We start from the raw sequence: 17,383 nt of genomic DNA, 5'->3' as shown, positions 1-17,383 counted from the left end.
GGAATTTTGCATGAATGCCTACCAATATGCTTGTAATGGTTTTATGATTGAATGTCTAACACTACACTTGTAAAGGTTTTTGGGACATGGGCATAATATATTCTAGATTCGCCCGATGAAGGGGAAGTAGGAGAATCATTACCATCATCATTTGATGAGTTGATCTTAGGGGTATGAAAAGACAAAGGGGCTCTTTCCAACACTTCTACTTCCTATTCCAATTTATCCTTTGGGTTGGAAAGAAAGCAATGATATTTGCAGACGACTTAAATCACACACACTAAGCTTTGACTTCTAGGCTTAAAAGTGGCAAACACTTAGAGTTGACTGACATTCTATAGGCTTAGTATGTTGCTTAGTGTGTGTGGTTTAAGGCTAGTTGGAGATTTACCTAGGGATTAAAAGGATTAGTTGGACAAGGATGCATTATGTGACTTCAAAGTTAGAGATATTGACAAGAAGTTTTGTTTCTCCTCCATCATTATTCATCGTGTTTCTCCACCTGCAATTTTTTTTTTTCTTCGTGAATGAGTTGAATTTCTATGTGAATGGAGATAAATTAGAGTCATTGGTATTTTGAAGATTTCTAATAAAATTTGTTTAAATACATTGTTTTCATTTGGCAGACCGACACTGTAGCCATTGATTCATGGTTGTAATGTATTAAGATCTAATAATTAAACTTCTATGCTAAGATTTCTTTCAACTATGTAAGAATTTCTTTCTGTAATTAGAGGTTGTGAATACCAAGAAGAGTATTGTCCATGCTTTTAAATTTTTTTCTGATGCTTCTCTTTCCTCTTTTTGTTATGTTTTTACGATTTAGTTGTATTGTTTGGCTACTATGTGCTATATCTTATTAATATGGGAATAGCGAAATTTAGGTTGGACATTAACATGTAATTTGTGTTAGGTAAAGTTAAGATGTGGTTTTATTTTCAAATTGAATTTTATAAACTTGGTGAATTTAAACCTAATGAAATTATCAAGTTGGAGGTTAAATTAAAAATTTAAATCTAGTGTTATTGTAGGTGTATGTATGTATGTATGTATGTATGTATGTATGTATGCATTATAGAGTTAAATTTTAATCGTTTCTATTTTTTTGAGCATGTCTAATTAACAACTTTTAAATACATATTTGACAAAATTTGTTTCTCATACTTGATCAGCTAATGAAAAAACTTTAAGATTTAAATTATGTTTAGCTTTAATATTTAAGTTAATCTATTTAACTATTTAACTTAAACCTCAAGTTAAGTAACTTTAAATATTATGAATTCTAATAACTATTTAATTTTAGTATGTCTTCTCTATTTAATTTGAATTTATATAGATTTTGGTTGCATTTTATCTTTTCTATTTAATATCTCTAACAAGTAAATAGAAAACAACATTATATTTTTCTATTTTTTGAACATGTATAATTATGAATTTTTAAATACATATTTGAAAAAAAATATTTATTATGTTAATTATTATGAATTATATTTAACTATTTAACTTTAAGTTTTAAGATAGCTAAAAACCTTTAAAGTTAATTATATTTAACTTAAATGTATAGGTTAAAAAGTTTTAATTGTTAGGAATTCTACTTAATTATTTAACTTTAAGTATTATCTTCTCCATTTAATTCAATTTTACTATTTTGTCTTAATATTTAGATTAACTAAAACTTTAAGATTTAGGTTATCTCTATTTGAGTATTTAACTTTAAGAATGAGGTTAATTGACTTTAATAGTTATGAATTTTGTTTAGATGTTTAATTTTAAAATTTTTCTTATCTATTTAATTTGGATTTACATAGGTTACATTTTAATCTATTCTATTTAATATTTAATATTTTGAACAAGTAAATAGAAAATAATTTTAATTTTTCTATTTTTTGACTACGTCTAATTATACATTTTTAAATACATATTTGGTAAAAAATATTTTATTATATTAATTACTATGAATTTTATTATATACAAGGTCTGGTGCCCCCAAACAAAGATACAAAAGTTTGCAAACAAGAAGCCACAAATAGCAAATATTATTGTACATAGACTAACTGGAGAGAAATCCCTTTTTAATTAGTTTATCACATTAATGTGTGATAGGCATCCATATTTCTCAACTTATTAGTACTTGTCGTAGGCAAAATTATTTCATTCACTTAAGCCTGATTAATCATTTTTTGTACCAATCAAAAGTGATTATTATTTTTGTTTTCAAAATGAACTTAATTTTTATAAAGTTGAGATTTATATTTTTAAATTATAAATTATTTATCTACAATATGATTGGATGAAAAATAGGAACGATAGATTGTATGGGTTTTTTTTAGATTTCTTTATATTTTAAAAAATAAATGTCTATTTCAAATAACTTTTTTCATTTTTTAATTATGATTTTGTGAATGAAATGATTTTTCTCTCTAAATATATATAAATTTTAATAATTTTTATTTTTATTTTTTAAAATATAGGTAATAAAATCGATTAGCTATTGTATAAGGATTTGATTCACACCATTTAATTTAAATCAAATAAAAATTTAAATAAATAATTAAACTATTTCATTACAAGCATTACACAACAAATGTTTCTATTAAAAAAATAAACCCAAGTATGTATCTTTTATAATTATAATTTTGTATTTTTTTTAAATCATTCTATTTTTTATTAATATTTTTTGAAAATCATAATTTTATTGAAAATCATTTCGATATATACAATATAATTTTATAACATTTAATCATATAATTTCATTTAGTCGCTAAAAAATACTTATTTTCACTTTATTGGTTATATCATATAATTTTGTAATTATTAAAAGTTATTTTATTAAAAAAAAGTTATGGTGTTGTTTTGTTTTGCTTCAGCGTCTAGGGTTTTTGTGTAGTAATGTTTCTAGGGTTTCTGCCCAAATCGGGGGCATCACCATGGTGATATACCTCTTGCTCAAAATGGGTTTTCTTCTTAGTCAGATGTGGCTTCTATGTGTAGACACATGATACCAGGGGGTGTGAAAGGTTTTGTTTCTATGCAACAAGGCAATGTGAGGGCATACTCAGTCAGTGGGAGCCCGACACAATGTGGACCATGTTTGTAGCTAAAGGTTGGGGTGCAGGAGAATTCTAGGCCAAAGGTATTTCATGTAGCTTTTGATGCTAGGGGCAAAAGTGGGATGCCTGGTAATTTCAACGTAGCTAAAGAAAGGGATCACTGGTATGGTGAACCCTTGGTGCGTGGAGGGGTGAATGAGAAGGTACATTTCTAGACGGGAAATGTTAGAGTAAGGGAAATAGAGGTAGGCAACAAGAATGAGGAGTTAATGGGTATTATTTTAGGTGTCCTAATCATAGACTGACCGATTATATGTCTAGGGGCAAAAATTGTGAGCGAAGTCATAGAAAATGAGAAATACTTTTCAAAGCTGGGTCTAATTGGAAGATTCAAGGGATTTTGGTCGAGTTTATGCGAGCTTAACAAGTGGATTGCTGAGTTTTGGAATCCCCTCATTGAGGGGGATGTCTAGATTCTTCCTGGAGCAAGAGGTTTCTTTGTAGTCATCTTTGACAATGAACATGATAGATTGAAGATCCTCTGTGAGAACCAATGGAGATGGGAGGATAAGTTCCAACTTTTATTGAAACCATGGTATCCAACTTTCAACCTAACTACAAAATCCTTTGACAAAATTCCAACTTAGGTAAGACTTCCATACCTTCCTTTGCAATTCTGGTTTGAATCGTGTTTTGAAGTTATCAAAGACTCTACGTAAATTTTTGGGGGTGGATGAGGCTTCTTTAGGGTTTCAACACATTACCTTTGCTCGTATATTAGTTGAGATGGACTTGAAGAAAGGTTTTCCTACAAATTTACTTTTGAAATCTTAAGAGGGTTGTTGGTTACATCTTGTGGATTATGAGGGCATCCCATTTAGATGTCACAGATGTTTCCAGATAGGGCACAATGCTACAAATCGTGAAAAGAAGAAATCCAACACACAAGGAATGCGGTGGAAGGAGGCCTCTGCATTGTGTGGTGGAAAACAATAATTAGAGGGAGTCTTCCAAAGAACCAAAGGAGAGGGGTGAAGTTCATGAATTACATAACAAAAAATACTCCCTCACTAGGTAATGGCCCTTCATCATCCAAACAATTGGGTGATTTAGGGAACTTGGTTGCTGGTAGTGTTAATATTGGCAACATAGCTGATTTGGAACATAATGACAATAATCTAGATGCAAAAGCTAAATATCGTCCAAAGGCTGGGGAATGTGAGTAGTTGGAGATACATGAAAGGCAAGGCTATTCAAGGAGTAAGCATGAAAGAGGGAGGGCTTCTGTGAATGACTCCAAAGTGGATTCATTGGAAGTAGACAGACAAGAGGAAGGATGAACAAAGGTGAAGAGGAAGAGAGATAAGAGAGCAAAGGAGGAAGGCTCCTTCAATATGCTTCTTCTCTCACATGATAGGGGTGGAGATAATATTAGTATATGATTTTGACCTATTAATGGGTCTCGCACTTTGGTGCTTTGTTGGTCAGGCGAGGGGGCTCCCTAATTGTAGCCCCACCTCATTCTAGCTAGGCTAAATCCTAATATTTTAATTTAATAAATAGAACAACCATTACCTAAAAAAAATAGTTATTTTATTAAGATTAATTATAATTAATAGTACATAAATATAATAAAAATAATATATAATCTTAACTAATAATCAATAATTAAATTTAAGATTGATTTTATTATTATAATTATTAAGATTTTATAATTAAATTAAATTATATTCTTAAGAAAAATTGTATATTTTCACTATAACATTTATATTATAATTATTAATACTATTTTATTGAAGTGAAACTTATAATTTATATTGCAAAACTGTAATTAAAATAAAATAATTTATATAAAATTAAGTTTTTTATTTTATTTTAAAATTTTAGTTTCTTACAGGGGAACTTTAGTTTTTCTCTGTTTTAAATACTAAATCCGCAAACCTAATTTCTTTCATTGACTGCAGGACATCCCAAGGAAAATATAAATAAACCCTAATTCTCATGGTGACCTAAACGCTCAGTTCTTTTTGCAGACTGGTAAAACGACCAAGTTCGCTTAGTCTCTGGGGTAAAGAACAGATCAGTTTCGTGTCGAGATCAGGAGGTTTGCTTGCGGCACTTTTAATTTTAATTTTCTTATTTCCTATTACGCAATACATTTTTAGTTTTTTTTGACTTATATGTTTTCTTCAACCTGGGCTATGAGGGTTTGTTTATACTGATTTTAATTTCCCTTATCAAAATATGAACAATACACATTTCATTTTATACAAACATTTCCAGCTAGTCTTCTACCTGCAACTTTTCCAGAAATAGGGGTAAATTTCTTTGTTGCAAGAAGAACCTGTCTTTCTAACACTACTAGTTTAAGCCAGCAGCTAAGAGTAGGCCAATAGAGAGAAAATGTCCAGCCAACCAAATGGCATCATGAAACCATTTGAGGTTCTAGCCAACCCCGAGCCAAGAGGATCACCAACAAACCGAATGCATCTCAAACAATACAAGGAAACACACAAAGTTCTTACCCACTCTTATGGTTGTAATACTCTAAGACTATATTCAGTTTTAAGGAAAGCACATCCAGGCATCAAAATTAACTCTCAGGCAAAACCAGGTGCACATTACATAAACTGGTATAGCACAAAACAATCCATGCCACCCATAACAAAACAAGATCTCCTCACATATGCCACCTCATGTTTATTGCAGGTATACAAAGAATGATAAGGCAAACAAACTTACCTCCTAACATCAACCACACATAAGAAACTGAACTTCTATCCTCACTCCATTCTACTCCTATAGTTCTTCCAAACCAACCACTAGAACTCCCAAAATATAACCCCAAAGTACGTTTTAACCTCCTCCACAAGTGCCTTAATCCTAAGTACTTGGGTTAGGGTCTTCAAAATGACTTAATGACCTCAATCTTGACTTTTTACACCTCTCAAAAATTGCTTACAAAGTTGCCAACGGGTTACACTTTTTCCAACACATTCATGGCACTCACCAAACACTTAAACATCTTCTCAAACAAATAAGCTTTTAAACACTAAATTTATCTGATGCACACTTGGAAATAACATTCATGATTTATCTCTACATTCAAACAACCTAATGTGCTACTTCACCTTGGGTCTTAGTGATCCTCTCATCCTCCCATTGACCGTTTATGTACCTGCACACTTTTGCCATTGTCAATGCGCCATGATATGAAGTAATCAAAACAAGTTATTTGAAATTACTATAAATCTTGATAATCACCAAATTGCATGCCTTGAACACTATTTGGTACATACCACTCCATACCTCGTAACTCAAGCTTGTAAGTTTGAATACACAAACCTTTACCACTTGTTGACGTGTATTTTGTACACCATCATACACAAAATAAAATACCTAAAGGCATCTTATCCTCTCTTGAGAAAATAGTCTCTAATTGCTGAAGATTCGCATAAAGGATCAGTTAGGTAGACTCCAAGGTTCTTTGATGTAGGGTCTCTACGTGTGGACAAGCTCCAGTGGTATGATGTGATTTGCTGGAATCACAAGGGGACTTACATTGAACTTCCGATCTGCTTTGCTGGACACAGGCTCTTACTAACTTAGATTAAAAAAAATGGAAAAAGGATAAGGGCGAAGAGAGGATCTAATCCTAATACTAAGAATGTAGGAGCAATGACTTGATTTTTGATGAAACTCTAACTAGATCTTGTTTTGACATCAATGGAACATCTACACAAGGCTAGTGCGATCTTCTAGGGAAGCTTTATGATGTTCAAATCATCACCGCAGGCAATAGATACCATCCAAGTTGATGCATATCAATGAAGAGGCGACAAATTGAAATTGAGCTTAAGCTGAACGATTCCAGTCGACTACACAAGGCAAGTTTGCAATCAACAAACTGCTAGTAGTATGGATGTACGAATTCCACCATCAATCAATCACATTCCCTCCATTCATTTAATCATTTACCATCTAAGATTGAAGACTTCAACAAGAAACCATGCAAATTGCAAGAAAACGACATATTTCACCATTACTTCAATGAAAATGGAGTTTGTTTACAATCAATGGCAACAATTTCTTGCCTTGTCCTCCTATTCTACTCTAATTACTATTCTATCAACTATATTCTAACTTTTCCAACTATTTACAACTCTCTCTAATCATCTAAAATTAACCTTTACAAAATGAAATGCCTGGGCTTATATAGTGCCCACAATACAATTTGATGGCTTAGATCAATTCAAGATCAATGGCCAAGATTTTACAATGAAAACCCTAATTAGGGTTTGTTACAACCATTACATAACATTTAATGCTTGACCAATGATAAAATTGTATTGCTTGGACACATGTCCCTTCTAGAAAAATCGACCAATGGATAGCCGGGGTAGGTACATCGGAGTTTGTGCCACCTTCCATGAGTTAAGTACATTGAATCTGGACATGCTGAGGTGGACCACACTGACTGGAGGAGTGATGACTGGGATGCCACCTCATCTGACACTTGTAGCTTGCTAGATATTCAATTTGATGTCGTTGAGAGGCTATCTTTAATTAACTCTTGTCCTAACTCCTTTTGTCCTTGATGTGTAGGATGACGATGTACCTCGCCTTGGAACGCTGGATTGAAAGGGGTCGCCCATGTCCTGGCTTGATCGTTCTGGCGAAGACCGTCCTTGATCCGGCTTGATTTTCCTTGATGAAATCTCCATTTGAGGCCTACACAACATTTCAAAATTAGTAACATGATTTTGCAATATAAATTAGAGAGCAAATTTTTAGGAAACTTAATGATAAGTCCTTTATTAATCATTTCCTAAAAACGACTCCTGAGCTAGGAATTCAAAATTTCAAAACTTCAAAATCTAAGCTATGACGATTAACAATCAAAATCAAAACAATAAATCCATATCGCCATACCTCACTAGAGAGCTAACTCTAGAATGCAAAATGAGGAATTTGCCTAGGCAAAAATCAAAATTTGAAGCCTTTGACTTGATCTTGAAGGATAATGAACGTCCTCTTTATTAATTCGCCACCCTTGGAATCTTTGATGTGTTCTTCAATGTCCTTGGCAAGTTCGCCTAACTTGAAACTTCAAGTTCGCCTCTCCTTTGGATAGTAGTTTCGCACCACCTTTGATTGAATTCGCTCCTCTTCTTGAATGATAATTTCGCCCTTCCTTTGATTGAATTCGCTCCTCTTCTTGAATGATAATTTCGCCCTTCCTTTGTATGAAATTCGCTCCTCTTTTGCCTTCTCCAAGTTGCATATGAGAGATGATAAATGATGATGTGAAAATGAAATAAACACCTTCCTTTATAGGCGCTCACCTTCATATTGACCTTAGGCCGACTTTTTGCAAAATATAGCAATTAAAACGATTTTTAAATAAATAATAAAGGCCGACCTTGACAAAATAAACCCAAGCGCTCCCTTTTGATTTTTATTAAATTAATAATTAATTATTAAATGCCTTTATTTTTAATTAATAAATTTCGATTTTTTACAAAGGCAAAAAATAATTAATATACCATGCGCTATTTAAATGCTTTTAATTAAATATTGATTTTTTTCTAGCATTTAAATAAATTCAAAAAATGTGTTTGAGCGCCAAATTTTGAAGATGAAGGATACGTACCTCATCGCCCTGGTCCCTGACTGAGGGACAGGAGCGATCCATCAATTTGGTCATGATTCTTGCAATTTTTACGTCCAAGGTCTTCATCCTTACGTCCAAATCGCCATTTTAGCTGGGTCCTTTGAGTTAGATTGACTTGCATGTGTGAATGAGTGCCTTTGGATGTAATATCGCCCTGGTCCCTTCCTGAGGGACAGGAGCGAATTAGGATATTTAGAGCAAATCCCTCAATGTGGCGATCCTTGTAACTTTGTGCTTGATGGAGATGCTTCGAAACGTCCTTGGTACCTTGTTCTTCGCCTTGGAGTGTCCTGATCTTGGAGGGACGGCAATATAATCATCATATCGCCCTGGTCCCTTGGAGAGGGACAGGAGCGATCTTGGCTTTGTATGCTTCACTTCACTTTGCTAGCTTCCAGATTTATATTCAACGGGTTCATAATGCGTCCTTCCATTCATCCATGCCTTGGAATCGGTCGTAACTTGGCGAGAAAATCATCTATAACAAAAATCGCTCTGGTCCCTTCCTGAGGGACAGGAGCGAACTTAAGCATTTTATTGTTTTGATCAAGTCTGGATGCTCTATCATGCTCATTTCGTCCTTCACCATGCCTTTGATGTCTCGATTCGTCCGAACAAGGTCAGGAATGGCTCAACTAATCATTTTCGCTCTGGTCCCTTGGTGAGGGACACGAGCGATTCACCTTGGTCCCTTGGAGAGGGACAGGAGCGCTTTTCGCTCTGGACCCTTGGAGAAGGACACGAGCGAAATTTGACTTTTCGCACTCTCAATCAGGACAATTTTAATGGAATATAACATTTAAGTATAAGTGACATTTCCTTCTATGTTTCTTCTTTCTTATACTTTAAGTTATATTCCATATATACTTTCAGGATGTTTGAGAGTGGTTTCAGACCTCCGGGAGTTATATTGCAAAATCTAGTTTTTGGAGGTTTTTTCAGTTTCCAGACTTAGTCAAATTCAGGATCAGGGCATTCCAGACTTAGCCAAATTTCAGGATCAGGACCTCACTCAGGCCGGACTTGCTATCCTATGTGATCCCCTGGGCGACGCTTCAAGTTATATTCATTTGATAAAATGCACCTCTCTGGACCTTTTCACATCGTCAAGACGTTAAAATCCTGCAAGGACAAAGCAAAATTGGATTTGTAGCTCCGGTCCTCCACTGAGGGACAGGAGCGATTTTTCCCCTGGAGGCATTTCTGTGCTCATGAAAATCTTCAATTTATATTCAATGGAAAGATCTCGCCTTTCTCCATCACTTCCAATTCGTAATTCATCTTGACCCTGCAGGAATAGTAAAATATTTGAAAACGAGCTCCCGTCCTTCACTGAGGGACATGAGCGATTTTGCTCCTACAGGCCAAAATAACATGATTTTAGACATTTTAACACTTCACAAGGCGAAAACAAATCATTAGAGATGCCTAGGATCAAAATTCAAAAAAGTCAAAATTTGGTCAAAAATATTCAATTGGACAAAAATTCACATTTTATCTTCAACACTTAGACAAATTTAAGCTCTGCATCAACATTCCAATTGAAAATTAGACCATTCTGGCGAATTCATTGCATTCAAAATTTGCATCCTGGAAAGGAAGCTCAAAAAGCTCTCAAAACTGACTGGATTCTGGCCTGAAAAGACGGTAATTAAAACCCTAAGGCTTGACCCTAAATCCAGACAACTAACAAACTAACAAAACCCTAAAAAAGCAAAGCGAAAACGAACAAAACGAGCAAAAAACATGGGTCCCCATTTGCAATGGGGCGATGTGTGAAAACGTCACAACACCACTCAACATCAATCATTTGTAATTCTATTTGTTAAAATTGTAGCCTCGTTTATTTAAATCCAACATATTTGTAAAATTTAATATTTACGTTCGAAAGAAATGCAAGTATTCAATTTAATACATCCCCTTGACCATTATATGTTTCTTGGAACGATACCAATTCATTCTTGAGGGAAAATTGATGACTATTTACATCAACATTTTAATGGCAATTTCTTACTATAATTCCTTTTTTAGAATAATGTAACTCCATATATAAATTTCAAAATACTTCTTCCTTTTAACCAAAGTTAAATAGTGAGGACTAATAGCTTAATTTTACACCTAGAATCCTAATTCTAGATAAATCAATTATGAGTGCTTAGAGAGTTATCCCGAGGTAGCAACTTATTAAGTTCAAGAAATACTTACAATGATAACATACCAGCTATTTAAACCATGTTAAACCTTCCATCATGACGACGAGGGAAATCGCATGGTACCATCTTGACAACAATAAATGACAAGGACAAAGACAACTTTTGTTGCAACCTAGTTACAAGTGTAAGCAACGTAAAAGACATGATAATCATCAAAAATTAATATTTAACTATAACCCACACAAAATCACTACTTGCATTATTTTATATAATAAAATGACATCATAGGTATCTAGCTATGAAACAATTAACACAAGTATGCCAATTTAACCATTACGAGTCTCCTATTCTAGTCCAATATTTCACAATGCTTCCCTTTACGAAATACTCTTTCATATCATGTGGATTAAGTATTTATTTCTTATATGGTACAAATTCTCTTAACTTTGATCTTCACTTGGTTTTTTTGGAATAGAGGGAAAGAAGAAGCAGAGGGAGAGACAGAGCAGCAACTATGGCAGCCACGTTAGCACAGCCAGATGTGAAATTGTTTAATCGTTGGACTTTTGAAGATATTGAGGTAAGGATACGATCTTCTGTGCATATAGTGAACTTTTCAAGATTAATACTTTAGACTGGCGAAATCTTGACTCTTAGACATAATCTATTAGACTTGAGATTTGAGTTTAAATGAGGACATTATCACTAGAATTGCTATTCTAATTGTCATAAATTATTCCTTGGACCATGACTGTCCTTTGTCTTAAAACTCTTTATACACCAATACACTTACCATCACAATAATGCACCAAGCATCTCCACTTCTTTTTTCTCTGTTCACCGTGTGGACTGTGATCTTTTTCTTAACAGTGATATCACTGTAATGCTTTTCACTATTAAACATTCATGATTAATATCAATATTGCTACCTTTATGCCTCTTATTACTGCTTTATAAAATGTAATGTAAAGAGTGTATTCTTTTTGCTACTGCTGGAGTCTCATCAATTTTCTTTTATTTTATAGCTCCCCCTTTCATTTTATAGCCCCTTCTTAACATCCTCGATCATTGGCATGCTTTAGGAACTCTTCTTGCCATTTGCCATAGGGATGTCCACTTGCTTGGGTCAAGACTGCCATTTATTCTCTTTATCTCATGGTCCCTGCTGTTCTCTTTTGCTTGTGAATAGTCTTTTTCTTGTATGTGCTTGGTACATTCACCCCTGTATCTCTTCTTAAGAGTGTCTTCATGGCACTCGCATACCCATTTACTGTGAAGATTACCTTTATAAAACCACACGATCACCATAAGCATGGTGATTTTTTATTTCATTCTAAATCTATAAGGCTTTTCTGTACTGTATTCAAGCATATTGCTTTCCCATTTGTAGCCCTTTACAAGGACTGTCCTCCTGAAGAATGTAGCTTGTACATACTTTATTAACTATTCTTGATCTCATTGTCTTTAATGCCTTATTTAATTCCATACCACTTTGTCACTGCCTTGATCTTTTCTATCTGTGATACCCTACTTTGCAACTTTGACAACACATTCTTATAAAATGCTGCCTCTACATCTTCTTTGCTTTATGACAGGTATATGACTGTGTTATCCTCTTTGTACCAGGTCTGCTATGCTTTTCACATTGTGACTTGATCCACTTTTTCTTCTTGCATTTCAATAAACTGCCTTTTCTTCATTTCTCTTGTTACATACCCTACTTTTCAACTTTGAAACTCTCCAAATATCACCGCTTTTCAGTACCTTCACCTTTTTTTTTCTAGTTGCTGTTTTGCATATTCATTTGTAGAATGGGAATAGATTGTGACTCTATTTTTTTTTCTTTTCTTTTGAACCTTCTTTTATACTCTGTCACCTTCAATGCAGTCTTGGAAAAGCTATATGTTCCTAAAGGATACAATAAAACATTAGAACAATAATGCATCAATAATCCCTATTTTGAAAACTACTTTTCTAGGGTTTTCCTTAATGGACTTGTCAATAAAAGCACTCATCATCTACGTCATTCAAATCCTCATCATGACTAGAACTCTTGTTGACAGCCTCCCACTCCATGCATTGTTTGTATGTAATAGGGATATGTGCAGGGATTTATGAGGGTTTTGGTAACAGCAAAATCTTTCAACAGTTTCCATGCATTGTTTAGTGGGTAATAGATCAGTGGCTTATTGGTGAATCCTTGACGTTTTTCATAAGGTTTTTAGGAATATCTACTTCAATGGAATGTAATGACAAAACCCTTTGACATGGTAAAGGGTTTGGACAAGGATTGATGACTCTTGGCAGTGTGACACAATGCAAGATGGGTCTTACCGTTTACTGTAAGAAAACCCTCTCCTTTTACACTCCAAAGGTAAAGCATCACCATCACTTGGAAGGGTTTTTTTATAAATAACAAACAGCATTGAACAACTCGAGTGCAAGGGTTTTATATGAAACAGATCTGTCCGTAAAACTCTACGTGCATGTCCTTGCATGGACATAAAATGATCACTTCCAGAGCTCATACATGTGTTTTAACAGCTCCTTCACTCATCATGGGTGATTTGACATGTCAAGCTATCTGTAATGTAACTCTCAAAATGGAAAATAGTAAAGAAAGCAAGAGTCATATGCCCTTCCCATGTTGGAAACAGGTACAATGGAGATGCATATTGGCATGGCTATACTTGTAACCCCTTGTCCTGGCTTTTAGCTGCCTTAGTTGCACCATGAAAGCCTGAAAACTTATGAATTGAGACCTGTCATATGAAAACCCTAAAGGTTAATGTAATGTCCCCTTTTGTAAATGCCCTAGGTTTTGCCCTAAAATCACAATTCCAAGTAAAACATGAAATAGAATAGAGTTAGTGATTTCATTTACCAACTTAAATTGTTGAACAAGATAGATCCTGGTTGAGACCCTATAATCATGTTAGATAATCATCAAAATCATAGTCCATTAAATAGATCTTTCCTACTAGGAACATTATCTTTATCAAAATGGTAGGTCTCTTTTATGAGGGTTAGGGACATTAATATAAACATATAATATATCTAATTCGTTAATGGAGTTCAACCATGAAAGGATTAGGATAAGGAAACATGATAGAGTGTGCGAAGAGCTCCTCTACTTCAGGCCCAAGAGTGGATATTGCATCCCTTTTGGCCTCATGTGGCCTTTTGCCATTTCATAAGAGGTGGTGTAACCAGTGAGGAATCCCACCATCATGCCATCCTCCTTCACACTCTTATGATCAAGACTCCCTTGAATCCATCTCAACAGTCAATCAATGTCGAGGTTGGGGGGAAAGCTATGATAGGCTGGCCCTAACCTAGGCCCAAGAGTGGATATCCCATCCCTCTTGGCCTCATGTGGCCTGTTGCCATCTCATATGACGTGGTGTGCCTATTGAGGAATCTATAGCCATTCTCTCTCCTTGTATTCCCTTAATTCCAGAATCCATATTATTTCTTATGATATTATGTTATCATAAATTAATATGTAGAGAATTGTGCTTTATAGTGCCACATATACTATCTATACATATCGAACATATATATTTATCTATGCATACCACAACTGAATAATGATGCTACTGCCGGCAAATTAATAACAACTTGATCTAATCTGATTACTGGTGTGTGGTTGTTGTCTGGTTTGATGCCTTCCCTTTTGCAGATCTGAATCTTTCTTTCTTCAATTGCTTTCTTCCTTGCACCCCTTGATGGTTTTTTCTCTTCGAATGATTGATATGCTGTATGTATATCATCCAATTGATGCTGGAGGGTTCTGTCTTTTTGATGGTTACCACCCTTGCAAAAGTTGTGACTCTTGGTAAGTTGCCTTTGCCATTTTAATTAATGGTCTGCTGCTGTAATTGCACCCCCATTAATGCATTAATAATGCGTATTAACATAAGCATAGAGCTTTACATAACCCTTAATCTATTCGCTGCATTGTTACCTATATGGATTGCTGTAGATACTTAGGTTTATGCATCGATTTTAGAGTGCTAGCCTTCGATGTAATAGAATTGTTGCCTTCGTCTCTGTTTTATGCAGATAATTTCTACCTGATACATTAATTTCTTTGATCTAAGACCATAGAAAATTGTGAAGTCTTGTTAATAAAATGATTTTCCAAATACCTACATTTGAACTTATCCTAAGGACGGTGTGGAAGATGTTATTAAGGTGGGGGCATGACAGTAACTTGTCCATTTCAAACTCAAACTCTTCTCATGCAAAAATGCTTTCTTTAAGCTCTTGCATATGGATGATCATTGATGCAAAGTGTTTGCAATGGGGACTTGGTGGTGGTTAGTAAGGTTTTGAATGCCCTTTTGACAAGGATATGGTTTTAGAAGCCTTATTAAGTGCTCAAAACATTTAGCAAACGATAAATCTAATCAAACCTCTGCTTAGAAGGAAGTTTCAAACCCCCTTTTTTAAAGTCTTGTAATTGCTCAAAAAGACTTCATTATGACTTTTTAGGCTAATGGGGGAAATAGGCTACCAGGTCTCTTTGAGAGATATTCTCTATTTAAAAATTTCATACGTCATCTTCTTTATTTGGAGCTGCTTATGAAATAGTCCTATTGCTTTTCAGCCTTTCATCTTTCTTCTGTTTATTGTTCTGGAAGATATCATTTTTAATATATTTCAATGGATTATTAATTTACATTCATTTTTTAATACATTTTATGAGCCATTTGGAAGAGTGTTTTAATGTAGTCTTTTTAAGTTCTAGCTTTCTCCACAGTATTTTTTGAATGGTTTTGAGGCAATGCCATCCAAAAGCTATGCAAATTTCAACTTTCTGCTGGATTGTCTTTCCTATACATCTATATATTTCAATGGAATTTCCTTTCAATTTTGAATATGTTTTATGAGCAATTTTAAATTTAGATTTGTTTTGGTTATAGCTAGCTTATAGAAATTTGTACTATTCTCTGGTTGTCGTTCTTTTTTGATTTTTCATCTATAAGGCTGTTAAGTTTGATCTAGGCTTGTGTCTTGAGGAATTTTTTAAATGCCTGTTCTAACTGTGTTTATTTTTTGGATTTTAAAATCTGAGAATCGTGCATATTTTTGGGTTGCAGGTTAGTGACTTCTCTCTACAAGATTACATAGCTGTTTCGGCACGAAAGCATGCCACTTTTGTTCCCCATACTGCTGGACGATATTCAGTTAAACGATTCCGAAAGGCACAATGCCCTATTGTTGAGCGGTTGACAAATTCTCTGATGATGCATGGGCGAAATAATGGAAAGAAATTAATGGCTGTGCGAATAGTAAAACATGCCATGGAAATCATTCATTTACTTACTGACCAGAACCCAATACAGGTCATTGTTGATGCTATTATCAACAGGTAAATTTAATCTACTTACTAATTGGAATCCAGTTTTTAGTTAACTGCACCTGTTTCTTTTAATGTGCTTAAGATTTTTCTTTGTGTGGTTTTTTTAGCAACCGTGCATCACGACGGTTTTTTATTAAATCTGTGTAAAATTTAACAGTGGTCCACGAGAAGATGCAACTCGAATTGGTTCTGCAGGTGTTGTAAGACGTCAAGCAGTTGATATATCTCCCCTGAGACGTGTCAATCAGGCAATCTATCTTCTTACTACTGGTGCACGGGAAAGTGCATTCCGAAACATTAAAACAATTGCTGAGTGTCTTGCAGACGAGCTTATCAATGCTGCCAAGGGATCGTCAAACAGGTCTGGTTTTTTTTTCTCCGCCTCCAATGATTGTTTTGATGTAGGTAGCGTTTAGGCTTGCTGTAATTTTTTCCTGATTTGTAACATTAAGTTGACATTTGATATATGCGATTGCAAAATTTTTCTCTGTGCAGTTACGCAATTAAGAAGAAAGATGAGATTGAAAGGGTTGCGAAGGCAAATCGTTGATTTGTCAAGCTACCTTCAGCCGTGGTACTTGTATCTCCATTGTTAGTCTACAGCTTTTAATGCAACTCTAAAAGCAAAAATTTTGAAAGCAAATGTTATGTTTCAAATCACAAATTTGAAAAGATAGCTAAAATATATCTGAACTCGATTTGTATTGGTTATGGAAAAAATTACATTCCCAGTTCTATACCATGGCCCCTTTGTGTGTATTTCGCAAAATCCTTGACAAAAAATGTGTATGATCTCTTACATTAATATTTTGGATCACATGTCATGATCTATCATTATGATAACATTGGCAAATATGTTTAAATTATCTTGATGCTGAATCATAGTATGACCTGAAATTGACATAAAAATTGTTGCACGATACTTTCCCAAAAATCTTAAAAGATAAACCAAAATATTTTCATTGATACTTTCAGTTTTTGCTTCTTTTCAAGCTTTGATGAATCTCCCAAGCGAGGAAACAATCAAACAATATTTCTCAAGAACAAAGCTATACCAAATAAGATGTCAAATGCTATTACTCTCCAGGTATCCACACACCAAAATTTGATGATGCCCTTACATGCAACACTCATGTAG

The 17,383-nt window shown here is 34.3% G+C and overlaps 1 protein-coding gene across 1 annotated transcript; it reads left to right on the top strand.

Moving 5' to 3' along the window:
* The first annotated feature begins 4,995 nt into the window (after positions 1-4,995).
* Positions 4,996-17,098, top strand: LOC131875408 (small ribosomal subunit protein uS7). Its single transcript, XM_059219594.1, has 5 exons — positions 4,996-5,154; positions 11,353-11,457; positions 15,983-16,254; positions 16,403-16,606; positions 16,741-17,098. Exons 2-5 carry the CDS (start codon positions 11,392-11,394, stop codon positions 16,793-16,795), a joined length of 597 nt encoding a protein of 198 aa, XP_059075577.1. The 5' UTR covers positions 4,996-5,154; positions 11,353-11,391; the 3' UTR covers positions 16,796-17,098.
* The last annotated feature ends 285 nt before the right edge of the window (positions 17,099-17,383 follow it).

The sequence above is a fragment of the Cryptomeria japonica genome, chromosome 4 (assembly GCF_030272615.1).
Source record: "Cryptomeria japonica chromosome 4, Sugi_1.0, whole genome shotgun sequence".
Classification (NCBI taxonomy): domain Eukaryota; kingdom Viridiplantae; phylum Streptophyta; class Pinopsida; order Cupressales; family Cupressaceae; genus Cryptomeria; species Cryptomeria japonica.
Note: the sequence above shows the minus strand (reverse complement) of the source record. Positions and strands in the feature narration are given on the sequence as shown.

Excerpts from the sequence above, each read along its gene's own strand:
- LOC131875408 (XM_059219594.1), top strand. The coding sequence starts at position 11,392 with ATGGCAGCCACGTTAGCACAGCCAGATGTGAAATTGTTTAATCGTTGG. Across the intron at positions 11,458-15,982 it reads GGACTTTTGAAGATATTGAG|GTTAGTGACTTCTCTCTACA; the intron begins GTAAGGATACGA and ends TTTGGGTTGCAG. Across the intron at positions 16,607-16,740 it reads GCCAAGGGATCGTCAAACAG|TTACGCAATTAAGAAGAAAG; the intron begins GTCTGGTTTTTT and ends TTCTCTGTGCAG.